The 26300-nt window shown below is 47.5% G+C and overlaps 1 protein-coding gene across 1 annotated transcript; it reads left to right on the top strand.

Moving 5' to 3' along the window:
* The first annotated feature begins 4407 nt into the window (after window positions 1-4407).
* LOC135382596 (carboxypeptidase A2-like) lies at window positions 4408-9498 on the top strand. The gene is made up of 7 exons (XM_064612601.1): window positions 4408-4480; window positions 4548-4649; window positions 7862-8077; window positions 8618-8708; window positions 8791-8993; window positions 9059-9143; window positions 9302-9498. Exons 1-7 carry the CDS (start codon window positions 4412-4414, stop codon window positions 9496-9498), a joined length of 963 nt encoding a protein of 320 aa, XP_064468671.1. The 5' UTR covers window positions 4408-4411.
* Window positions 9499-26300: the final 16802 nt, after the last annotated feature.

Below are 26300 nucleotides of genomic sequence, written 5' to 3'. Positions count from 1 at the left end.
ATAGAATTTCCATGTTAAGGGAAGTCCCTCAGGACGAGAGCCGCTCTCGTCCTGGTGCACGTCCTGGGGCACTTCCTTCCACTGGGGCATTTCCTTACCGGTTCACTGAATTTTCTACCCTTTTCGAATTTCCAGCGTTACTGCTGCGTATAGTATACACTGTAATAGCAGTTCTTACCACTCTTCTTCTTCTCTTCTCTCTCTCTCTCTTCTTACCTCTCGCCGTTCTTATATTAGCTTTGTTTTGTCAGTACATCGTTGCACGCACTTGCCTTAGTCGGTTAAGTCATACCCTAATGTACCATTACCTCACGCGAATTCACCTGTCTGCCTTATTGGGTTGCATGCAATAGTTAACGTACCACTTTCACACGCTGGTGCGGCTGATGGATGCTAGCAGCCATCATTTCACTGTCCCTTGCTTGTTAGGAAACGTAAGAATGTAGCTAGCAGAAGGATGTGTCCACTTGTGTGGACATTGTGAGGATATTGTGACAGTTTATGTTCACAAAATCTTTCACAAAAGAGAGACTGTTCGACTCCCGTGCTTGGTGGCCTGATCAGACGAGCAGCGGTCGTCAACTCTTGAAGAAAGAGGGGTTGACGGTGAACGCGCTGCAAAAATAAATAAAACGAGGTCGGCTGGTTCATTTTAAGTGCGCAAATTGATGAGACTGGTTTGCTTGGGGAGCTATTTAATTGTAAAAGTGGCCTAAACTGATTAGGTCATCCCGAGCAGTCGCCAATATGTTTCGACCGGCTCGGAACCAAATGATCCGCGTATACACGCAGCTCTTACTTTGCGCGTTGGTTTGGGTTCATCTCTAGAAAAAAAAAAAAAAAAAAAAAGAAAAGAAGAGAGAAAACTGAAGAAGGAAGAAAGAAACGCATTTAGACGTTACGTGATGCTTGATATTTGAAATTCCGTGTCAGCACCGCGAAGCAACTGTGACTATGAGCGGCGTACAGACGTGAACAGATGGAGAAAAAACAGCAGGAAGGAATGGGAGATATGGGCTGTTGTACGCGTCCTAGGCCTACTTCAGGGGGAAATGTACTGACACCCGTCTGGAAGGTGTGCAGGAAAACCCAGGAAAAACCCTGTGGTAGGATTGGAATCCACCATCTCCCATTCTTCAGCGTGACTCCTTGAAGCTGTATTCGCTCGGCCATGTCGCTGGTGTACACGGGAGTACAAGTATGAGGGAAGAGACGTGTGAACACGACGGCTTACAAGTGGCTATTTGGCGCACTGTTGAGACCAATGCAATGACACACGACACGAGCGGATAACATTTTTGGGAAAAAAGAACTGTCTTCGGCAGCGTGTCAATGCGGCTTCGATAGAGCATCACAAAGGGTGTTGTTGCGCTATTGTCATCCTTTAACGGGGGCTCTTTGCAAGAAAATCATTCTTCGGATACCCAAGATGCCCAGATACCCTTAGGATGCCAAAATATTAATTAAGTATATTCTGATAAGAAGCACAGTCTCTGTTCGAAATATCGGCGGCTTCCTCAGGCTGTTCCCTTAACGCTCCATAGGATAAGCGCAGCTTTTGTTTGTCTCCAGCTTTTGCTACTGGAAGCTCGCATACTTTTTCAAAGAGCGCACCAAAGTGGACTCACATCGAACTTGACCTTTAGAGGAAAGCTCCGAAAAAGAAGGAAAAAAAAAAAAAAGGAGATACGAGTGGGCAAACCACTTTCTGGTGCAGTGCCATGGTGACGCGGAGCAAAGAACCTGTCTCGTTTCAACCTCCCGAGACGGCAGAGAAGTTTCGTGTGTTGTTTCGCCTGACGGAAGCATAACGGAACTGCTCCTACTCAACGTCAAGGTAAGCTGTCAGAAAATGCGAAAAAAAAAAAAGTCTTTCACTGAGCATGCTGAGTAAGTATGGTGCACAGAGCGTGCTCAATGAAAGCGTCAATAACATTCGGCTATGCTATTATTACGCTACGGGATTTCGCCGTGAATTGCCCATTGATTACTTTGACGAAACCAGACAGTGCTATACCGCATAAGAGGACGAGTCCGCCCCTTGATCCATGATGCTGCAACGGAACAAGGAAACGATTACTAGCAGGGCGTTTGGACAATTCTGTGTGCTGCGTGACAGTTGACGAGCCGTTCAGCTCAATGTGAATTAACTGGACCATTGAAGCTGAACTACTTGAAGGTTGACTCGCTACGCATTATTGCAGTGCAAAGATCTATGCTTTCGTGGTAGACCCATGTAGCCACCTACTCTATTTTGCATGTTTTTGCATTGCCATTGTAAAACTATTTGTAGCATACGCTGTAGTTCGTAAACGTCAGACTTCGAGACAGATTTGTCATTAATATTAAACGGCGGCTCTAATGTAATGCGACATTGTTTACTTGCAGAATATGGGACGCAACGTTTTCGCAATCATTGTTATGGTGCTTCTCGGGGCTGGTGACGCGAAAATCACCTTCTATGGGTCAGTGTACCACAGTCATCTATGTTAAACGTCCTTCGTAGAACTGTAACACTTGAATTCTGTCGAATTCCTTTGCTTCACAGACATCGGGTTTTCCGGGTTTTCTTAGATACTACTTCCGCAGTGGAACTCCTCCGGAGCATGCAGAATAGCAATTCCCAGGTACTGAATAGCGTCAACTGGAGGTCAGCAAGAGACAGTCTCCTCGCATGACTGCTAACCTTCATACGCCAGTGTTGGTAATTGATGTGCAAACGCAGGTGGATTTCTGGGATGAGCTGCTGTTCACCCACGAGAATGTTACCCTCAGAGTACCACCCGGAGAAGCTGCGAAGGTTGAGAAGGATCTAAAGCGCCACGGAATTCGCTACAGTTTGCTCACCAACAACCTACAAGAGTAAATAATTTCAATTTCTGTATCTAAGCTTCCAATCGGTAAAGTGTGAAGGGAAGCGTTCAGCTAACACTTTCAACACAACAACCAGAGTTGCTTGCGTGTCACGGGTGACAACAGGGATATGAGAAACGTGATCAGACCATGTGAGTGCAGTTTTTAAGTAGTGGGTGAAGGGGGGATGCCGTAGTAGGTTGAGCGCCGATGTGGGCCGGTTTGAATCCGCCGATATTCTCACGGAATGCGTGGAAATGCGGCTCTGAATCACGTAGGCAATCGGTTCAGGAGCAGATACGGGCCGCAGCAGGGAAGCTGGAGCGTCGCACGCACGGCATCGTGTTGGAACTTGGCTGACGAAGATTGGGTGATGGTGAGTTGCGTGCTTCGGCAGACGGAAAGATGACTCCGTTCGCCGTAGGATGGTCACACTATGGCCAAGTCCCGAGATGGCACCTGTTAACGATGTGAACCATGAGGATACGTTGCGCGGTACGGCCCGGGAGGATGCACAGCTTACGTCTGGGAGTTATTTGAATGGGCCAGTGAAATGAGATAAAGCGGGCGGTGAAGCCCGATGTAATGAAATCGGGAGAGATCATCTACTGGTGCTCTCCGGCAGACGTGACATATACATTGACCGACGCAAAATTGGTACATTCAACCGTGGTTTATTCCGGAACATCCGAATCGATGTCCACGTGATCAGCAAGCATTGTCTCATCGTTTGATTCGCAATCTTGCAATACGATGTCACGTTCTGTTGCATCAAGTGCTGTAGGGATTATGTGGTAGTTACAGCGAAGCTTTTCAGAATAATGCCAGACGCCATAATGACATCAGAAGGGTACACTCGCAACGGTCTGTACGGCCTCATCTTCCCAATTGCATTATTCCACGCAGGTATGATCGTCAAACTTTTTTAAACGCGGAATATGTTCTTGGGCCTACATCGGCAGGTTTCAGCGTCCGTGCGTAACGTTCGCACTTGCGCCAGTATTGACGGCGAAACAACGGAAGATTCAAAAAGCGCTAACATGCCATTACTGGACCGCTGCTTCAGTCACGCCAGAAGACACCTGAGTGGTGCTCCCGCGCACGTCACGGACGAAGTGAAGTCAACCTTACTCCTTCTCGGAAGGAGTGCAAGGGATTCTAGAACCCCGTGCAGATTAAAGACCTCTCTCTCTACAGGTCAGCTACGATCATTGTGCTTGTGCAAGAACGCAACGTATATTTGTCGTACAAGCCCCGCAGCAAAAAAACGAAAAAGTTATGGAGGGGGCTTGCACTTTCCCACACCGTATGATCGGAGATTCGCATTGCACTCAAAGTGCAGTGCAGGGATTCTCCTACCCCTGTTTTTTTTTTTTTTGCAATTCCCCCCCCTCCCCCACGAGGTCGATTTCTGGGGAAATTGGTGCAGTGGTCCAACAACACACGCCTAACGACAACACAGTACAATAAGCGGAATGATATGCTGACGCTGGAATCCTTCTTTCACTGTTACACGATTCACTGCAGGTGGATTGACCGTGAGTGGAATGAAAATCAGATGGACAGAGACTTGGGACCAAGGGATGCTGGAACCTTCCGCTTGGATATGTACCACTCTCTCACGGAGGTAATTTCTTGTTGCGGCTGCCCTCCCGTAAAATCTACTTTATATGGTAGATCACGATTTCTTACAGATTTACGGCTACTTCGACTCGACTGTTCAGAAGCATCCAAATATTTCAACGAGGCTAACTATAGGGAAAACAGCAGAGGGAAATGCCATTCGGGGACTCAAGGTATGGGAATGCTCGTTTCTATCAGCAATATTCTCGGTTACGAAATCAAGTGACCCGAGCAGCACACACATCCACAGACACGCACGACAAAAGAACGAGAAAACGAAATCTTCAAACGTTTGTTGCATAAAGATCAGATGTTGAAATGATGACGGTCGAAAGCTAAGTTGTAGACCGGTCACCGTTAGGATTGATGAGATGACCCGTGAGCAAATAAACTCTGAGAGACTTTGAGCTAGTCGAGTTTCCCGGAGGAAGCAGACTAGACTGCGAGTTTTGTAGTATACCTCTCAGTGAAAGAGCCTCTGGGATGTAGACATCATCCGGCGTACGATTCCCGCACCTCAGCATGTGCAGTTTGCAACAGCCTGTACTGTCCAAGGTGCACGGCAACTGCCCGAAAGCCACACACTGTCGCATCCAAGCAATACAGTTTTCTTTTACTTCACCAGTCTTTTAAAGGGACGGCCGCATCCGGAAACCCATCTATCAAGCCGATACCACTATGTTCGGTATCGGCCGATAATCTACCCGGCTAATTTATTCGTCCGAAAAGTGCTTAGATATTAAAGAAAGGAATTTTAAAGATCAGCGCTGCTTCCGCGGTCGCAGAAGCTCCGGCTGCGTGACGTCATTCCCTAAGCGGAGACGCAAGGGCGGCGCCCAGGAGAAAGGAGCCATCCAGACGCCCCGTAAGGCTGAAACTCTGAGAGACGCCCGCGGCATTCCTTTGCTCAATGTCGCGCCCTCATTGGTTCTTAGGGGGTGACGTTTTCTCGTTTTTCCAGAGAGGGAATTCCGGCATACTCTCAACAGCCGGCGTCTGCTCTTGTAATGTATTCCATCGAATAACAGTGAAACTACGCCACTATTTCGCGTAGGTTTTTGGATACCGCGGTCAGTGGTCCAGGAGGAATAAAATGACACTATAGTTTCGAAATCGACTGGAACGGATGCGACCGTCCCTTTAAGGGGGACCTACATACTAGGCAATGTTTCACGCAAGAAACTGACCCAAAGTGCCGCCTCTGAGGGGCGGCTTTATCTCTCACCTGTGGCATGCACTCTTAAAAATGAGGTGGTGGTGGTGGTGACGAAAACCGGCTTGCCGTTGCTGGCCTCACGTATGTGGGCTGCGTCACGACTGTAGCCAGGATGAGATGAGATGATGGAACAGATGAAGGAATGATGACGGCCGAAAGTTAAGATCTAGGGCAGTCACTGCAGAGTTGGCGAGAAGTCCGAGCAGTACTGATAGCCTTTGAGCGAGGCCAGATTCCTGCAGAAAGCAGACGAGCCTGCGAATTTTGGAGTGTCTTTCCGTGAAAGAGCCTCTGGGATGTAGGACAACACTCGCTGCTCTGCTGTGCTGTGACACTTATGCTCTTCATAATTGTCACAAAAAAGGTGTACGCCTCCCATTTTCAACAAGTCAGAGCAGATAACGATATCATTCAAGGTGATGGTTGGCTAGGAGTGTGCTATGCGGTGAAGTTCATTTCTAAGAGTGTGGCTTCTAAACCGTCGCAGATGGAACACGTTTTTACGTCGATTTGAAAATGAAATTTGGCAATGCGTGTTCTGGGCCTGGCTAGCCATGACCTTTCTTGTGTGGACATGTGCTTGCTTGCGTGTCGAGTAGCGCTTGGGTTTCGTCCATGCTTTTGAACTTGCAGCTTTGCCCTTCTGCGAGGACACCTATAACAACGAAATACATGTGGCCTTGGAGCCACATAACGAAGTGAGCTTGCGTACAGTCTTTTTCAGAGTTGTGTGCATGCACCCTAAAACCGGAACTTGACCGCATAACACGCTCTACGCCAACCATTGCGCCGAATGACGCAGTTATCACTTCTTATCGAGAGATTTTTCACGAAAACGAAGCGATGCGAGGTAACGTGAGTGTTTGAGCTCAAGTCACGCGGCTTAAAGGAAGACTTCGCAACGATTCGAAAAAAAAAAAAAAAAAAAAAAAAATTAAGTGATCATCATACCGAACACGACCCACCCCCTCGATACCGAATAAAACATTCGCATTCCTTTTGTGTGAGTAATTAATTCCTAAGTGATGACAATAGCAAACAGAAACCGAAATGCGAAGAGCAGAAAACAGAGCTCCATACCAACACAACCTAGATACAGAAAGCCTGCTTACTCGTCGACGTGACGTAACAACTAAGAGTCAGCCAATCGGAATCGCCTTTTCAACGGCCGTAGCCAATCACGAACGTGCTTTCAGCGGTCGTAGCCATGGAGACGAACCACCGTCGTCTGCGAGTAGTGACTGAACGTCCTCACGTACTAAATGGGAAAACCTTTAAATAATGCGCAAAAAGGTCCCATTTCTTACTCAAGACTGATTTTCTGGAAAGCGCGTTGCACTTTTTCTCCACAGATTCAAGTCTACAGGTTCAAAGTTAGGTGCAATCATTTGCGTGTTCTTGAATTTGCAGAACAGTAGCAGACGAATTCTTGGATTTGCAAATCGCAGTAGCAGACGAATTCTTACTTTATATGTCCACGTAGCGGAGGAAGGAGAGGAGGCAATAAGCAAGCCTTCTGTATCTAGGTGGCGCTGTTCATACTGCGACGGTTCGTACGGAGTAGGATACCGTGACGTCACGCCCAGCATAGTCGTCTGCATCGAAACCTGTATTTTCCTTTGCCGGATGATGTCAGCAGCGTGTTGCCTTCAGTGGCCTCTCGCTTCACAGAGGCGAAGCGCTCGCTTCGTAATAAATTCGTTCGAATAAAATCTGCGCAGTTTTGGGACGAGATATACCACAACCTTTGTGGTTATTTTATTGCGGAGCCCCACTTTAAGGAGCAATGAAGTGACATATACTTGAACTCCTGCTTACTCCCGACCCTGTTCCGCCCATCAAGCCCCTCAGCTCATGATTAAGTGAGCTTCCGACAGGTGGGGGCAGATGAAAACCACAATGTCAAATGATAATGATAATTCGTGGCTTTACGTCGCGAGACAACTAAATGTCAAATACTAAAGCGGACCGCTTGGCAAACAGGGCTGCAGCCATAACGATTGGGTACTGATTTACAGATGTGTCACGTCTAACGTCTAACATTGTGTTTTGTTCACGTCTAACATTGTGTTTTGGGTATTAGTTGAATAGTGCCCAGTGCAAATTCCCTTACCTCAGTCTCAGTAACCGTGACAAGAAAAGACAAGAGCGAAGAGCTTTCATGTTTAGGTCAGCTCCGGTGGGAACTCAACACGACCGGCGATCTGGCTAGACGGCGGTATTCACGCCCGGGAATGGATATCAACAGCCACAGCTCTGTACCTAATCGATACTCTACTCAGTGCCTATGGCAGCGACGACGAGGTTACGAAGATGGTGGATACCTTTGACTGGTACATTTTCCCGGTGATCAACGCTGACGGCTACAAGTACACCTGGTCAACGGTACCCCGAATTTTCTCTCTGTTCTTTTATGTGGTTCCCGCGTATCATGGAGGCGCTTTACACGCGGTACAGTGCTGGGAAACACTTTTTCTATGTCCCAGAAAGTGTCTAGAGCATTAGCCGCAGCTGTAAAAAAAAAAAAAAAAAAAAGAAAACAGCAAAGGAACGCAGACTGCATCTGGTGTGCGTTTCGTCGCATACCTGCAGCAGCGCTATGCTGCAAGAGCGTAACGACTGAAATTCCTTTTGTGCACATTGGGTAAATGGAAGCGGACAAAGGCACGGTGGGAAATGCGTTGTCTATTTTTTTTAACTTTTGAACATAAGATGGTGATGGTGATGTGATAAAGAAAAAAATGGGCATGAGAGTCGCGACGAAGTCGAACTGGCTACCCCAGGACGCTTACACACAGAAAATACAAACGGATGAACAAGTTAAAGTCATGGAGTTCATAAGCTTGTGGACAGCACATAATAATTATAATTTCCGATGATCGCATATATAATCGCCCAGACTCAGTGGTGACCTTCTTCTCTTAGCATCGCCTCTGGAGAAAAAATAGGGTGAGAAACTTCGGGAGCCTTTGTCGAGGTGTCGACCCCAACAGGAATTTCGATGCCCGCTTTGGTTGTGAGTATAGATATCTTTTATTTGTAAGGGCTTCCTATAGTAGCTCGTCATTTCTTGCAAACGTGATCCTTCGTTAATCTAGTGACTGGATCAAGCGCTAACCCGTGCGCGGAGAACTTCGCGGGGACATTTCCTTTTTCAGAAGCTGAAAGTAGAGCCATTCGAGATGGGATTGAAAATGTCAAGGACCGACTTCAGGTGTACATCAACCTCCATTCGTACGGGCAGATTGTCATGATACCGTACGGATATTCAAAGGGCTACACAAGTGATTACAAGAGCCAGGTATCGTTGTTCCATACATCCTCTAGCACGTTAACGGTGCCGTTGACTGTCGGTCGCTCTTTCAGTATGCGACACTCGAGAAGTTCGTGACAAGCATTCGAAAAAGAAACAACGCATATTATCGCCATGGAACAGCCGGACAAACACTGTGTAAGTCTGCGTACCTACCTGCATGATATGGTGTGTAACGGTGCAACAACTACACGGGGACCATACACAAAACAATGGAAGGCGAGCACAGAAATCACGAATAGCATTTGGTGGGCTGGAAAGGTTCACAAACGTTTCCTTCGTTTTAATTAATGTAGATGTCACAGCTGGAGCTGCTCTGGATTGGGTCTACGACAGGGCAAAGGTGAAACACTCGTTCGTCGTAGAGCTCCGCGATCGAGGTCTGTTCGGTTTCATCTTGCCGCGGGAGTTCATTATACCGACTGCAGAAGAAATGCTCGACGGCCTCAAGGGTCTTACGGCGCACATTATGGCCACGGAACTCAACCTGTAAATAAAGTATCTGTTTGTCGCGTCTGTGTCGCGTAATATGTTCTGATGATCGCGATGCAACGGCACACCCACAGGAACCATTTAAGGACCACGGCTGCATGATATAACGCAACGTCATAACGTTATCATCGCACGACCGAACGAGATAGAGAGGGTAAAAGTTTACGGAACACGCTCTGGCGCATTCTTTCCTCAGAGTGACACGCTAACAGCGAATGGGACCGTACAAACTTAGACATGTGCTTAGGTAACCCAGTCACCTGTTTGTAAGTTCGTACGGTACCATTCGTTGCTGGCGTGTCACTCTGTGGAAGGAATGCGCCGGAGCGTGTTCCGTAAACTTTTGTCCAGTACTGTACCACACGGTCACACTGTCGACCAAACGGAGGTCACGCCGCTAACCGCGGTTATGGGAAACCGAGCTTGGCTACCTCGGTTTCGCGATGTAACCGAGTAAATGGACTGTTGCCTTAATCGCGGTTAGCGCTGCCGTGTGACATTTTCCGCAAATAATCGTGTGCATACCGTGATTAATGACTCCTAAGCCGTTTAATTACCAATTATGCCCTTTTCTTTTCACGATATACAGCGTAAACAGAATATACGTGGCGCTTGTGTCACAATCACGTGGTCGCTGCTAACATGTCTCAAACTGCCGTGTGACAACAACAAACCGTGGTTCACGATAACCGCGGTTTGGTCGGGTAACGGCGGTTGAACGTAACCGCAGTTAAGACTGCCCGTGTGACAATGGTATAAGACCAACAGACCAACAGTCATCGAGGCCGAAAGATAGCGGAATTTGGAACGTCGATCGTGTATCAGCACCCCGTCTTCATGACTAAATTCAGCCGATTGTTTTCGTGTAGAAAAAGTTGCACTGGCTCAAGCGTGCATGTCCCACAGCCGCTTCAACCAAACTTGCGTTTCGCACTCCCGTTTCATTGGTCCTTCCGTTTGCTCTTCGTTCGTTTTTGCCTTGACAGAAGGAGTGTGAGAGAGAAAGGAGAGGGTCGCCTACTGGCATCAAAGCTTGGAGCCTCTCTATCTCGTTGGCATGACCCTGCCGTGTACTGATCACACGCTGTGAAACCACACAGTCTAGCTCACAGCTCTTGGTTACTGGTGAAGTGCCTCACTATTAAACCACGCAGACAGGACTTTCTTTACGAAGACAACAACAACATAGATGAATGGATGATGATGATGATGTGGGATGTTTCCCTGCGTTGAGTGCAGGACCCTACCCCATTCCAAAAAGGTTCACATGAAAGGATGAAGAGGGAAGGAAAAAAAAAAAAAAACCCTACAGTTCTTGAAGGAGGCCGAAAGGAAAGAAAAGCGCGAAGTGCACGGCACTAATGTGCCGAAGAGCACAAGCAGTGCTGCCTTATTTCTTTGTCCTTTTGTGCTATATATGCCTTAGTGTTGTGCTTGTCCCTCTGCGTGCTAGCCTCAGCTTTGTTACCCCATCTCACTTCCTGAGAAATCATGGTACAAATGTAGGTTCGTGTGTTCTAAGCATACCCGTTGAAGCTCTACTCGGATGCAAATACGGAAGGCAGTGCCCAAAGGCATTGCGAGACAGCCTCCGACCCAAGTCCTCAGAGGAAACCTACGTATCATTGCCTGACTTAAAACGTGTGCCTCTTCAATGGAAAATACGAGGCATGATTTGTTTACATGGTAACCGACTGCTCCTACTCCAATTCCCCGTTTGCCGTTGCGCACTGTCCTCCTAGCTATGTAAGAGCATGTTCACGCGCACAGCCATGACGTATTTCCCTTTGTGAAGCTTGAGCCAGTACGCTTTCCATAGGTTTCTGGTGGGCGTGGCTATCAACTGTGAACTTCGCTGAACCCATCACGTTAAGCACCTTGAAGCCAAGATGCAGCGATGAATTTCCGCTATTCAGCACCTTTCTGGACCTGAATGGGGCTGTGACCAAGGCCCTCATCTTGCAGTTCACAAAGCCCTTGGTCAGGCGACTATGGTAATTCCAGCCCTCTGTAGAATAACATCGTCTTCGCTAAATACGCCTCGGAGCCTTTTTGCTCGTTGTTTTTGTCGTTACCATGGGGTGCCAAGAACGGCTGGGACACGGTAGATTCTGGCGGAATCCGGTGAACGTCCGATTGAGGTGTTACGGGAAAGGGGGGACAGCTCAACACAAGGCAGTTTTAGCAACCTGTTGGTAAGGTTATCGTGCCTATTGGAACCAATCGCAGTCGTGTGTGACTCAGAATCTTATCCACTGGTTGGATCCGGTTGATACGGTTCGAAGCAAGCCACGTTATCAACGGTGTGCTAAAACTTTCTACTATGTTGGCTTGCGTGCACGCAACCTCTGTCATCGGTTCCTTAGGACAATTCGATACCGCTCGGAGAGCCACTTTTAGTTTTACCGAGTGCGCAGATGACACGCCAAAGTCTGACTGGTTCCGTGACAAAGCATGAAACACCACCGGAGGCCCATGACCTCTCCCCGTGCATCCTATTTCGGTCACTCACCGGGCCAAAAGAGGCGAAGTTCCACTATGACGTCCTTCACAACCTTTTCTATAGTCTAGTAGAGGAGAAGTTCTCTACTTCCGTGGCAGTAGACACAGATGAATCCTTAACGAACGGTGGGTTTCTGAGCCAAGACAATGTAGTTTCGGTCGCAGTTGACGCACAACCACCCCAAACATTCTGCCATCTCCCCCCTCCCCCCTGGAAATAATCCTGTCTGCGCTGTAAAGCTCATTAAAGTGCCACTACGGACTAAATCTCGTGTCTTCAGAATATTACCAAAGTTATGTTACTGAAATCTTCTTGTCCCACTTTAGATTCCTGCAAAGTATTTTGGCTCTACGTGACGCGAAAGCTAGAGTAAATTAATTTTTATTTTTGAGAACTGTAACGCCATGTTAGGCACCGACGGAGCGCCCGGCTCTCATCTGGCTACGTTGTTGACCTTCGCGTCTTCCCGGGGGCTCACTTTTTGAACTCCGTTAGCGGAGCTCCACGTGCCATATTGCCAGGAATCATCACCGAGAAGCTTCCAGGGCAGGCACGAAACGGTACATCTCATCCCGGCGCATGCTGAAGAAGAAGCAAGAAGCTTCCAGACACATCGCCTGCTCTCTGGCAAACGCAAGTGCTGTTTCTAGACTTTTCGGCGCGACGCTTAAATGCTTGTGCGCTCCAAGCTGGAGCATTCATTCCTTTGGACTCAGTTGTGTTCCGAGAGCTATCACTCTTGTGCTTTTGCTACCAAGTAGTTTAATAAACCGTTTGCTGTTTATTCGACGACTCGCCGGCCCATTTCGCTTCGTGACATTTCTGGTGGAGGTGCAGGGCATCCCTTGTCCAACGGCCTGGAAGACCAACTGCGACAAAGCAGAAGACAGCTTGGTCTGCCTGCAGAATTCGGTCCATTAGAACCCCCTAAACGCAAGAAGAAGATGACTGCGGAGACCAGTACCCAAGTGGCTCAACCTGTTGCCACGCCCATAGCCCCTGCGCGGTCGCCGAAGACATTCAGCGGGGAGTATTACGACGACGTGGACGATTGGGTCGCCAAGCTCAACAACGAGTGACGACCAGAAGCTCGTCAACGTCTATTTCTCCCTGGAAGGCACCGCGAAGACATGGTTCGAGAACGGGGAGACTTCTTCACGTCCTGGGACGTCTTCAAAAGCAAACTCCGCGAGGCGTTCGCTTTTCAATAACGAGCTGAACGCGCTGAACATCAGCTCCAGAGACGGATCCAGCTGCCAAACGAAAGCGTTACAGGCTTCGTCGAAGATGTGTTGCGGCTCTTCCGGCGAGCTGACCCCAAAGCATCCGAGGAGAAGAAGGTTCAGCGACTCATGAGGGGCGTAAAAGAAGAAATGTTTCGCGCCCTGTCCCGGGATCCACCCGCCACGACCGACGCTTTTCTGGACGAAGCCGTCCGCATTGAGAGGACCCTGCTCTCTCGCGCTACCGTCGACCAACGACACCAGGGCTACGAGGCTTTCTCCACGACCGCTGGCCTCGACGTCGGATCGCTCAGATAGCTGATTCGAGAGGTGGTACGCGAAGAAGTACGAGCCCTCCTCTGTCCTGAGAAGGCTCAAGACCCTTTGTCTTCGATCGGTGCGATCATCAAGGACGAGGTTCAGCAGGCAATCCAGACATCGTCAACCGCCAACCCCGACGCCGAAGTACCGAGACCAACCTACGCCGCCGCTCTGAGACAGGTGCCACCTACTTGTCCGTCGTATTACGGAAACCGTTGGACGCCTCCTCGGCCTGTCCAACCTACTCCGAGCGTCCCGCCACACTCTCAGCCGTTTCGCAAAAAGGACGTTTGGCGGACTCCCGACTTCAGACCGCTCTGCTACCACCGCGGAGAGGCCAACCACGTCTATCGCCGATGTCCCTACCGACGCGTTGGCCTTCGCGGTTTTTCACCCGACGCCCCCCGCCCCCAGCGCGGTAGTCGCCCCGCCGCAATCGAAGACTATCTACGGCAGCAGAATGCTTCTGCTGGCTCGCGACGCGACCTGTCCCCGAGCGTCCCCCACCACAGCAGGTCGCCAGGAAGAGCACGTTCACCGTCACCGACAAGACGACCTGTGTGGCGCAGCCCTAACCGGGAAAACTGAAGACTGCAGCTCCGGGAGGTGAAGCTGCGGACCGACGACAAGTTACAATTCCTCCAACTCGGCGAACAGCAACGCAGCACCAACACGACGCTCGAAAAATTACCAATAACCTGAAAATACTCATCGAGGGCCATGAGATGATTGCGTTAATCGATACCGGAGCCGACGACTCTGTAATAAGTGGTAGGTTGGCTAAGAAGCTTCGCAAGGTGCAAATGAAGTGGGAAGAGCCTGACATCGGCACTGCTGGTGGGCACGTCGTAACACCGACTGGCCGATGCACGGCAGTCATACAAGTGCGTGACATCCAGTACGTCGTCAGCTTAGCCGTCTTGCCGAACTGCCCACGGGATGTAATACTCGGAATGGACTTTCTAGTCGAAAACGAAGCCACCATCGACTTCACAAATGGAGTTATCTCTTTTAAAACGCCGGAAACAGCAGACGACAAGTGATGGATACGAATAACCCCGGAGAAACGCGCAAACACGGACGTAACCGCCGTGACGACTGAGCACGTGAACCTGCCTTCATTGTCGTCAGTCCTTGTGAGTGCTACGTGCGAGAGAGCACCGACTGGCTGTTTGTTGGCTGAAGGCAACACGCAACTTCTCCTCGAACGAGGAATTGGGATAGCAAGAGTAATTGTGCCCATAAGAAACGGAATATTCGAACTCCTGGTCACAAATTTTCGCCCGGAGCCACAACACCTGGCGAACGGCACGAAGATAGCCGTCATCGTAGATCAATACTCCACCACGGATGTTTGCCTGATGGACACTGCTCGTATCGCGGTCACCACGGAACACGAGGCCGAACATTTCGACGCAAACCCTCAACTCAATACAACTCAAAAGCAAACCCTTCTCCAGATGCTCAACGATTTCAGTGACTGCTTCGCTGCATCGTCGAAAGTAACACAAACGCCCATTGCGAAGCACCGCATCATCGTCGACGAAAAGGCCCGCACAATTCACCGCATGCCGTACCGGGTCTCCTGCAAAGAGCGAGAAACGATCCGAACGCAATTAGAAGAGATGCTAAGAGATGACATTATCCAGCCGTCGACCAGTCCGTGGGCATCGCCGGTGGTACTAGTGAAGAAGAAGGACGGAACACTCAGGTTCTGTGTCGACTACCGGAAACTCAATGAGATAACGAAGAAGGACGTCTACCCGTTACCGCGCATCGACGACACGCTCGATTGCCTTCAAAACGCAAAATTTTTCTCTTCCATGGACCTCAAGACGGGGTACTGGCAAATTGAAGTCGACGAACGGGACCGTGAGAAGACTGCCTTCATCACTCCGGATGGACTTTACGAATTCAAGGTTATGCCTTTCGGCCTTTGCACAGCACCAGCGACGTTCCAGTGCGTTATGGATACAGTTCTCGCCGGGTTGAAGTGGCAAACCTGCCTGGTGTACCTCGACGATGTTGTCGTCTTCGCTAGAACATTCGAAGAACATGTTGAACGGCTAAAGCAAGTCCTCGAGGCTATCAGAACTGCAGGGCTGACGTTGAAGCCTCAGAAGTGTCGATTCGGCTACGAGGAACTCAAATTTCTCGGCCATCTCGTGAGCAGCGACGGCGTACGCCCCGACCCCGAGAAGACGGCGGCCATCGCAAATAACCGTGTTCCTTCTAACGTGAAAGACGTTCGAAGCTTTCTTGGCCTTTGCGCCTACTACCGACGGTTCATTCCAAACTTTTCAAGAATTGCGTCACCCCTGAATGCCCTCACGAAGGACGGATCCAAGTTTATCTGGAGTGAAGCCCAGCAACAAGCGTTTGATGAATTGAAGACGCGTCTACAGACCGCACCCGTGCTTGCCCACTTCGATCCAAACGCCGAAACACACCGACGCAAGCAACGATGGTCTAGGAGCCGTGCTCGTTCAACTTCACGACGGCGTCGAACGTGTCATCGCTTACGCAAGCAGAATGCTAACCAAGGCAGAGAAGAACTATTCGACGACCGAAAAAGAGTGCCTTGCACTCATATGGGCCATCACAAAGTTGCGCCCCTACCTGTACGGACGGCCGTTCAAGGTGGTAACAGACCACCATTCTCTGTGCTGGCTGGCTGGTTTAAGGGAAACGGAGGGGGCAATGCCACGAATCATCATCGCGAAACTTCCAGGGCAGGCACCAGGCGGTACATCTCATCCCGGCGCATGCTGAAGAAGAAGCAGGAGGCTTCCAGACACATCGCCTGCTCTCTGGCAAACGCACGTGCTGTTTCTAGACTTTTCGGCGCGACGCTTAAATGCTTGTGCGCTCCAAGCTGGAGCATTCATTCTTTGGACTCACTTGTGTTCAGAGAGCTATCGCTCTTGTGTTTTGCTACCAAGTAGTCTAATAAACCGTTCGCTGTTTATTCGACGACTCGCCGACCCATTTCGCTTCGTGACATTTCTGGTCCAAAGAATGAATGCTCCAGCTTGGAGCGCACAAGCATTTAAGCGTCGCGCCGAAAAGTCTAGAAACAGCACGTGCGTTTGCCAGGAGAGCAGGCGATGTGTCTGGAAGCCTCCTGCTTCTTCTTCAGCATGCGCTGGGATGAGATGTACCGCCTCGTGCCTGCCCTGGAAGTTTCGCGATGATGATTCGTGGCAATATTAAGGACGAAGACACAGTGAACACCGACTTCTTGTAGTTACACCACGAACTTGTTGGATAACACCCAACTCGGCCGCCAAGCAGCTCTCTTGCCATATTAGTGAAGAAAGATCTCTGTTTTCACTTGTAAACTAAAGCGTAACAGAAAAGGAGAAGTAACGTAAGAGTTGCACCCCTTCTAGTTGGCAAATGCAAGGAGAGATTATTCCCTCGCTATTAATAATAATTCGGGGCTTTACGTCGCGAGGCAACTATGATCATGAGCGACGCCACAGTGGTCGGTTCTGTGGATTAATTTTGTCCACCTGAGGGCTCTTTAACGTGCACTGAAATCTCGACACAGGGCACACCACATTCAACGTCCCTCGCGGAAGACGGCGTGTCCTAGCAGCTTGTACCCTTCAACCAAGTTGCTACCGTCCTCGGCCGGGTTTGAACTCGCGAGCATCAGCAGGCGGACACGCTATCGACTCAACCAGCGAGGCCGGCCCCCCGTTAGTCCTTTTCCCCCCTCAGTGTGTGGCGTGGATAAGGTGAGGATCATTACGATGCAGAGATCCGTAATTGCACTGGGCACATGAAGCTGGAAGCAACACGTAGGTATCTCGAAATTTATTTTCAGAACGTTCTTTTTTACAGAAACCGACGTATGTTCGTAACAAATAGCGTATGAGCGTGAATACATGTGATCTGTAGCTTAAATGACCTGCATTCTGACAAACCAACCGTCATACACGTATTGACTCCTGAATCCTAAATGCATCAATGATGAAAAAAAAAAAAGAAAAAAAAAAGAGCAACAACACAGTGCCTATTCATTTGTCTATTTTGTATCACACTGGTTATGGTAAAAAGGACGCTCACTTACAACGTTGCCTTTGAACGATGACCGCCTCGCTATTCAAGCAGCATCAGTTAGGCAGTACCTCAAAAGTCTCACTGAGCACCCTGTTCATCATAGAAAAATAAAGGCCTGCGAACATTCCAATTTTTGGACGCGAATAATTTCGCGGTACTTTACTTCATCTCTATAAGCTGTGCTTGTCGCGGTCATTTTTCAAATTTAAGTCAATCACGTACCTTGGAGTTTAAATCTCCAATGCTGGTGCGTAACGTGGGCATACTATATGGTAACGTTGTCAATTATTATCACCCATGTACACGGTGTCATTTGGATTATTACAACGTCAGCATATGTATTCGGCTCATTGGACAATGGGGCCCACTTCAGAGCTCTGTAAAACACTTCTCCAAAGGCGTTCGTAAACATACCTACTCACATTAGAATGCCTAACACGTGCTACTATTGTTGCTGCTCATGAACGAGGGGCACGACCCGTCTAACACAGTTGGAAATGAGTGACAATTTATATCAAAAGAGCACCGTTATGAAGTTGAGTAACTGTACATATACGCTAATGACACTCATAACGTAGGTTGTTCACACTCAATGTGAGCGTGGAGTGCGCTCTCAGGAAAAGCGTAAACGAAAGGAACCGAAGAGAGGGAACGTCCAATTCACGTTCTTGTGACCGTAATAATAAACCTCAGATGGTATACCAGCTGTGCTATAAATTGCAAGGCACACGATTATGAAGGATCTCCAAAACAAATGTGGTGGTTAAAGATGAAATTTCCCACGGTGCTCCAGGAATACGAGGATGTGGAATCAATAATGGTACTTCAACAAAATGCTTTTTTGGGCTAGTTGGTAATTCATTGCTAGACCGGGAAAAAACACAGAAAGCGCCCGTGTGTGTCTTATGTTCCTCCCGTGGTTGTCGTTTTCGCGCTGTGTTTTTTCCCGGTCTAGCAATAATGGTAATTTCTGTCCCGAGACCCCCAGTACTAACCAAGAGGTGATTATAACGGAGGTCTAATAGTAATTGGTTCGCGCTGTATGCAGCATATCGGCACAAAGTAAAGCGCTGACACGCATCGAACGTAAGCTAAAATTACGATTCGTATGGCTTTCGTCTATTGGGATGAAGTAGTGGGGTTATCTTCATACGCACCAACCTTTCACACCAACTGGTGCCAACTCGAGAGCTGGCGGTCGACACCCGCAACCACGACCAACTCGATGGCCTCCCAGTCACGGAAAAATCTCCCGAGTTTTAGTGCAGCTGTTTCGCGAGCAGCAGAGCACGTGACACGTCTTTACCGTGTCCTGTTGCGATGCGTTTTTGTTCCTGTCTCCACAAACTCAAGCAAGCACGTAAAAGTTTTGTAGCAAAAATACGACGAAATAATTCAACAGTCAGCAATATTCGAATCGATATTCCACGTGCCTGCAAAAAAAAAAAAAAAAAAAGAAAGAAAAAAATTTCACCGTCGTGCCCTGAGTCGTCGTCCGAAGTTGGTTGGTCCGTGTGAAGACGGCCTTAGGATAGCTTGTGTACAGTGGAGCAGGATGCAATACTAAACAGTAGCCTGTAGATTTCAAGCTCTAGCAGAACCAAAACCTACTATTCGCCTCATTGATCATAATTATACTACGCCTACAGGGCTTCCCGCTCTCTTTGATCCAATCGACAATTTTTAACCTGCGTGCCACATGAAATAACCAAGACGACAAAATTTTGGCCCAGGTGCTGCTCAAATTCATCGAAATGAAAATGTTTTACTCCAGGTGTCATACAAGTTACTCGAGAGTTGCAAATTAATCCAATAATTAGCTTTCCAGAAAACAAAGTTATTTCAATCGTCATCATCGTTAAAGATACTACAGTACCGATTGATCAGTCTACCTTAAATGTCTTCGGCATTTGGATTAATTTGGGCGACACATAAACTAGAATTTTGGCATCTGCTTCATTTCACGTGGCACACGCATTAAGAGCGCGGCGTTCGGAGTAAAACGAAAGCTGTAGAATAATGTATAGAATACTTTCAGATAACGGTAAATATTCATTTCCTTGTGAGTAGAGAGGAGCATTAGCAGTGTGGGGGGTGTAAAATGATGATGATTACAGATCCGTATTCGAGACATGCACCGCTGTTTGAAGAGAGTGCGAGTGACGGATGACATAGAAACAACATAATGGTTCTCGTACATGGAGACCGTGTAACTGGCTGAAAGGAGTTCCGTTGAAAACAACGATGTAGTCAACAAAAATAACTATTTCAACTACCAGTAAAGAGGGACGTTGCATAGGAATTCTCTTCCAAGTTTATAATCGCCTCCAAGGTGTGACATAGTGACATGGAGTGGTTATGGCACTGTGGAAAATGTCGGATACAGGGATGGATTTACTACTTAACCTCCTTATCGTGAACGTAAGTACGGGAAGTCAAACAAGACGGTAGCCGAGAGTCGATATATTTGTCCCATTGCAGCAGCATTTGCCCCACTGTAGAAACAAACGCAGCAGCATTCACAGTCTAACATACGCATCCTTGTATTAGGTCTCACTCACGAATTCATCCGGGAACTACTGAATGACTTAAGGATAAAAACAAATGACCACTCTGTCGAAGCATTTGTAAAAATTATGTTTCCCATTCCCCCCTTTTTAAAAATAAACATATCCCCCCCCTCCTTGTTCTGTCTGATACGCGGTTCGGCGAAAGTATTTCGTTCAGACTGATTAGTCGCGTGTATTTATTCAATATTTTTACTTTTGGGAAGACACTCTTGTACCTAGAACTACAATGTGACAATGGTAGTATTTTCAGTATTTACTTATCTGATTTAGAATTTTTTACTTTGACAAATCAAACTTCTATTTTGGAAATTTAAAAAATTTCATCTGCGTGTACTGTCAGCGCAAGCTTTGGAAACTAATGTGAATTTGGCACTTCGATGAGTCGCAAATTGTCAAAATGAGTTATTTGGAATGACTTACCGTAATTGTACATTTCCCGACATGCCCGAATACAGTGGGAGAGACCAGCACGCCGCACAGTGTCATGTTATGGCACGCGTTCCCAGCATCTAACAGAGGAATTAGTACGGCATGCCGACTAGGGTAGTTTTTACCGCTGGGATATAGGCTGTATAGAGGATATAGGTTATATATAGGCATATAGCGAAGACCTTTCCCAAATTCGTAAGTCATTCGTGATTTGAAGGGATATTACAGTTTTGGTATAACCAACCACGGATTTGAGCGGTGCCTCAGATTTTGTGAGTCGAATCACCTAATTAATTTATTACAGACTACTATAGTGGCAAATTTGGGATAAGGTAATATTTTTCTGTCTCCCCCGCATGGAAGTGCGACCTACTGTATTAGAAACAGAGCCAGGAAACAGGAATGACACACGAAGATGAATGAGGTTTTCCTACGTGGTCGGCTCAATCGAACTCTAAGGGCTGAGTTGCGTTGTTGTATAATTGATGTCGACAGAATGAAGCCACTCTTCTTCATGGTTGTTACATGAAGACGGTATTTCAGCACAGGGTACCGAAGTACCACATACCTGACGGCAAAGATACTGGATGTAAGTACATATTCACTCTAAGTTATTCATTATTCATTTCTAAGTTACTCGTACAAATTCGCGTGGAGAATTAATAATCAATGAAACAGACCTAAATGACGAGAAAATAAACGTCGTTTGTACATAGAGGAAAAGTACCGGATTATTCGGACACTTTTACCCGCTTGCCTAACAACCATGTAGTGTGGCTATTGCATGTATTTCAGCTGCGTTCGGGTTATGAAGTACCATGGTATATTCGCTCAGCCTATACGGCACTAAAAGACAATACGTGATCAAACAAATTGTATAACGCTTTCTTTTGCCCTTTTTTGAAAGTGCTTCGCGCTCTTAATATACGTGGACGTTAATTGCATCGGAATTAGCTCATTCGTCATATTCGAATAGGAGATACGCAAAATGCCCTCTGGAGTCGCTGTCTACTCATACTTTGTCTGTCTGACTTTGAACGCTACGTTCGAAGTAAGCTATGTTCATCGCTAAGTTACAAGTAGGGTGCCGGGTTTTCGGAGTTTATTTTTGGGCATATTCGGAGGGTGTTATCGGAGTTTATTATTTTCCGAGAATTCAGATATTTTCGTCGTTTATTTTTACAATTAGTTAATATACGAAATTTTGAGAAAAAGCGATGCCTGTGAAAGCGCATAGTCACCAAAAGAATGAGACGCTGCCTTGCACTTTTTTGCGGAAGGACTTGCACACAACGACATCTGTGTCAGAACGACCTGACGACGTAAATATGAAATAAAGGTGAGCAGGCAAGCGAGCTGGTGAAGGTTCGACGACGGTGGCATACCTTGAGCTTGAGGGAACGAGAGGACACACGAGCCTCGTCCTGTCTAGTTCTTCGTATGTCCTCTCGTTCCCTCAAGCTCAAGGTATGCCACCGTCGTCGACGTGAATATCTCGAAATCAGCTGGATGCTCCTGGACACCAGCCACAACTAGGCAGCTTTCGCTTGCGCCCCACCTTAATGTCCGCGTTGAAACCGCACTTTCAAGAAGACAATTTTTATGTCATCTGTGTCAACTTTGAGGAGGAAGTGAATCATGATTCACGGAAACCTTAGATCCTGGACATTTTCATTCTCAAAATGCCCTAATTTCGAGTAGAGTCCGCGATGCGAGGCAGTTCCGACAGAAAAGGGGAACGAACCCCGTCAACCAGGCATGGATTCTCTTGCTGAGCTCTCGATTACTAGAACCCTCAAAAGTGCAGTTTTTCGGAGAAATCCGAATTCCTTTCATATTTACCGGCGTGTGTTTCTCGGATTTGTTTTTTTAAAATGCGCACCCTAGTTACGAGTGGTTTTTCCGACTAAAAAGAGAAAAACAGCAGCATGTCGATATCCCCTTGCACTATTTTGTACGTAACATCCGTGCCTTCCCTCACGAGAGCTTCAGGAAGCGAAGTGACTGAGTGGGAGGTGACCGGGGTTCGTGTCCCAGGCTTATCGTAAACACATAATGAGAGAGGAGGAGGTCCGGTTAGTACTGTAGGGAGGAAAGCGTGTTTGTGGAAAAGTGCAGCAAAGGGATGGCAGAGGATAGGCGTGAAAGGCACAGACGGTACAGGAAAGGATGTGTGATTCCTCTTGCTCTGGGATTTGGGTTGTCCCACAGAAATACCCACCACGGAAAACGTGTATGTTTCCCTCCTCCATTGGACATAAGACGCTGAAGGTCAACCACCTCACAAAATGATCTCTCTTGTTTTATGCAAAGCGGAGGACGTACGCCTTTTTGTGACTATTAAAAATACCGTGGAGCAACGAGCAAGCAGCTTACATGTTTAGTATGTAAATGGCTCGCAACATTGCACACTGACGAAGAACGAGCACCTGAAGAACACGCGATATATCACTCTAACTGCGCAAAACTGCGATGGAATCGGTCGAGGTGACGCCTGGTGTAAAATAACCCTCACTTTAGCGGGCAACGCTGGCGGCTTCCATGTGGCGCGCCGTAGACGTCTCGTTAGACTCAGTGTTATGCGCGTGCTATATAGTTTCGTCGCCACACTTGACGGGCAACGCGAAGTTGGTGTCTACTTCGGCACAGCGTTGCCCGCAATTTTCAATTTCGATTTTCTATACAACTATATATGAGCGTGACTGGGACGAAAATTCTGACGTTAGAGTCGTGAGGGGTTACGCTATTAACCGAACTTATTTTAATGAGATTGTGCCTCAACCGCTTTGCGGTACCTGTAACATAACTGCACAAGTGTCACAAAACGGCTTCAACAAATCAAGGAAGAGACTGATGTCATTCGAGGTGATGGTTGACTAGGAGCGTTTTATGCGATGAAGTTCTCTTTCAAGAGTGCCCTGTTGGGGTTGCCATAGTCTGTTGAGGGCAGCACACCGTATGTGTACACAACACTTTCTGTATTAAAAAAAAAAAAAAGAGAAAGACAGAGTGAAAGCTTCCGTTAGCTTGACATTTCTCGGTCGTCCTCGCTTCGTGGGATGAGCTTCAATAGAACCTAAACCCATCATAAAGAGTTTTTAGAGAGAACGGGTTCAGCAGTCTTTATGGCAACGACAGCATGACAAACACTTTGCATATCTCTCATTCCGCTCATGGAATTCAAGTTCTCATTACACCTCCAAGGAAATTGCATAGCAGCAGCGGCAGTCCACGGGATAAGTACCTTGATTGGTCGATTATGCACAAGGATAAGGACTCCATGGCGGATTATAATGACAAACGACCATTTCCAGATTGGAAGGTGTCTGCCTAGAGTTACATATCAAGAACCATCTCAGGAAACGGCCCTACTACGAAGACACCCCAGATATAATTTTTGCTCGAGCCATGCAGGAAATTCTGCTAGAGATAGAGATGTGAGATACACGTCTACGGTTCATTAGGTGCATAATAGAACGTGGCTCGAAACGACGGTTACGTTCCTTTATATTCAACGGGTGACGTGCAAGAAGCGACCAAATAAAGATTATACGACAGGAGGTAAGTGCTTCACATAACCTGCCTCGGAAATATACAGCGAGTCTTAGGTGAGCGAGTCCATAGAAGTTGGGAAAACACCTACGAGCACAGCTAATCAAATGAAGCTGACTATAGCCGACAATAGTCAGCAGAGGAAATCCTCGTCAAAGATTTGTACCACTGGCATTGCACCACGTTTCTTCTGCGTCCCGGTTTTGGTAGGCACGCGGTTGCCCCCGACACTTGTCTGTCTACCTGTGGCAAAAAATGTATGGACATCACAGTGACCACGAAGGGTGAAGCTGTATCATCAAGAAGTGATTGCGACTTAGGGGGGTTGCACAACATGCCACTGACTTGCTGCATAGAACTATCACACTCTCTACATGTCGTGTCAAGCAGGAGACTTTCCACGATCGGCTTAATATTTATGTACAACGAGGCGCTGTGATTGCGTTGGAGAGGTCATCCATAGCACTTGAATTCTGTCTCAACGATGTGATGAGCGGCTATCGTGTGTCAATTTGTTTTCCTGGTTGCACCATTTCCTCTTTTTGTAATCGAGAGATCGCATGTGAATGACGTTAACTTACATTTAGTGCAAGATCCCGAAGATATGCGATGCTACGTGACTACACCACGTTCGTTCAAAGTGTGCTATCGTGATGTGTCAATTTATCGAGAAATTCTGCATAAGCTGCTCTTGCCTTACATAGTAGATCCGTTCAGCAGAACTCAAAGTGCTGGAAATGAACCCCTCCTAATGAGTCCTACCTTCCTGCTATGGGGATGACGTTATCTGAACATGCAAATGACGTCAAAAATGTGGAACATACACGCCGATCACAGCTCGATGAAAAAGTGTAAAAACCGACGTTTAAACCAAAGGACTCTTTTTCTTGCAACATATGTACGTGATACTTCAAGGGAACATTCAAAGTACACTTCTTTTATGCGGACACCACACGGCTAAGAAACAAGGACCACCGAAATACAGCTGTACCTCAGCTGTATTGGACGATCGTGAACTAAAAATCGGAACAAAAACAAAGTAAGGAGCTCTGGGTCCACGGTCTGTGTCATCGGTAGGCAAAAATACCTATGGAGACATGTATCAAGGGGATGGCGCGCAACAACAGGACGGGGCAGAGACGGGGACACAGAGAAAGGTAAACATAGGACAGCGCTCGTCCTGTGTTTTACCCACGACCTACGTACTAACGACCATGTCATATGCACCAGCACCGCTTCCCAGCGCCGCGTCCCGTTATTGCTTCCTCAATTTCTACAATACTTTGTACTTCAGCTTACTTTAGTATTTTTGTAAAAGCGGTGGATGTCCCACGGAAGATGCGTCTTTCTAAAGTTGTTTATCATCATCATTCTACATGTTTTCATAGGAGCGGTTGCTGTCGTCTGCTACGGTGCTACGGTAGACGTACGTCCGCTTCTGCGCGTTCAAAATTCAAATTTGCATTGTCCAATCACGACGTAAATCTCGCAGGCCGATATGTAGCGCTCATAGCGGATCGTGCGGACGGGCTCCTCATAGGGGTTGCCGATTATGACATGGTCGTTATAATCTATAGTATGTCGTGGTTTTACCATTCTCTGTGTCCCTGGTCTGTTGTTGCCTGCCATCTCCTTCATACACGTCTCTACCAACAAGCCCAGCAATCATCGCTTTTATGACCGATGGAGCCAGACGAATACTGAACCATGTATTACGAGCGTAGACAAACCATTGCTTCTAATCTAGCACATTTCCATTTGTGAGTCATGCTTTCATCCATTCGCTATGTACTGTAAGAACGACGTAAAATCAATTTGACGTCCGCGAACAGAAATAGTATCAGTCGATTGAATCCAGCGACTCCGTGACAGTGTGTAGAAAGAATAGCCTCCGTTGGAAGCCTCCGACGTTTCGAGCAGCAGACTACTCTTTTTCCGAGAGAACAGAGGACAGTCTACTGTTCGAAATGCAGGGTGTTTATTGTTATTCGACACAGATTTTCTATAAAAAAAAGCTATGACAGCAGCATATATGCCGTTTTTGCAGATAGGTTAAACGTTCAGGCGGACATTCTGTCGAAGTAGCGACTAGATCACAAATTACCTAAAATCTGTTAATCAACTTTTTAATTAGAGG

Source organism: Ornithodoros turicata, chromosome 1, assembly GCF_037126465.1.
Source record: "Ornithodoros turicata isolate Travis chromosome 1, ASM3712646v1, whole genome shotgun sequence".
NCBI lineage: Eukaryota > Metazoa > Arthropoda > Arachnida > Ixodida > Argasidae > Ornithodoros > Ornithodoros turicata.
Note: the sequence above shows the minus strand (reverse complement) of the source record. Positions and strands in the feature narration are given on the sequence as shown.

Coding starts and splice junctions, on each gene's coding strand:
- LOC135382596 (XM_064612601.1), top strand. CDS start 4,412: ATGGACAGAGACTTGGGACCAAGGGATGCTGGAACCTTCCGCTTGGAT. Junction 8,078..8,617: donor ACAAGTACACCTGGTCAACG/GTACCCCGAATT, acceptor TTCTTCTCTTAG/CATCGCCTCTGGAGAAAAAA. Junction 9,144..9,301: donor AACAGCCGGACAAACACTGT/GTAAGTCTGCGT, acceptor TAATTAATGTAG/ATGTCACAGCTGGAGCTGCT.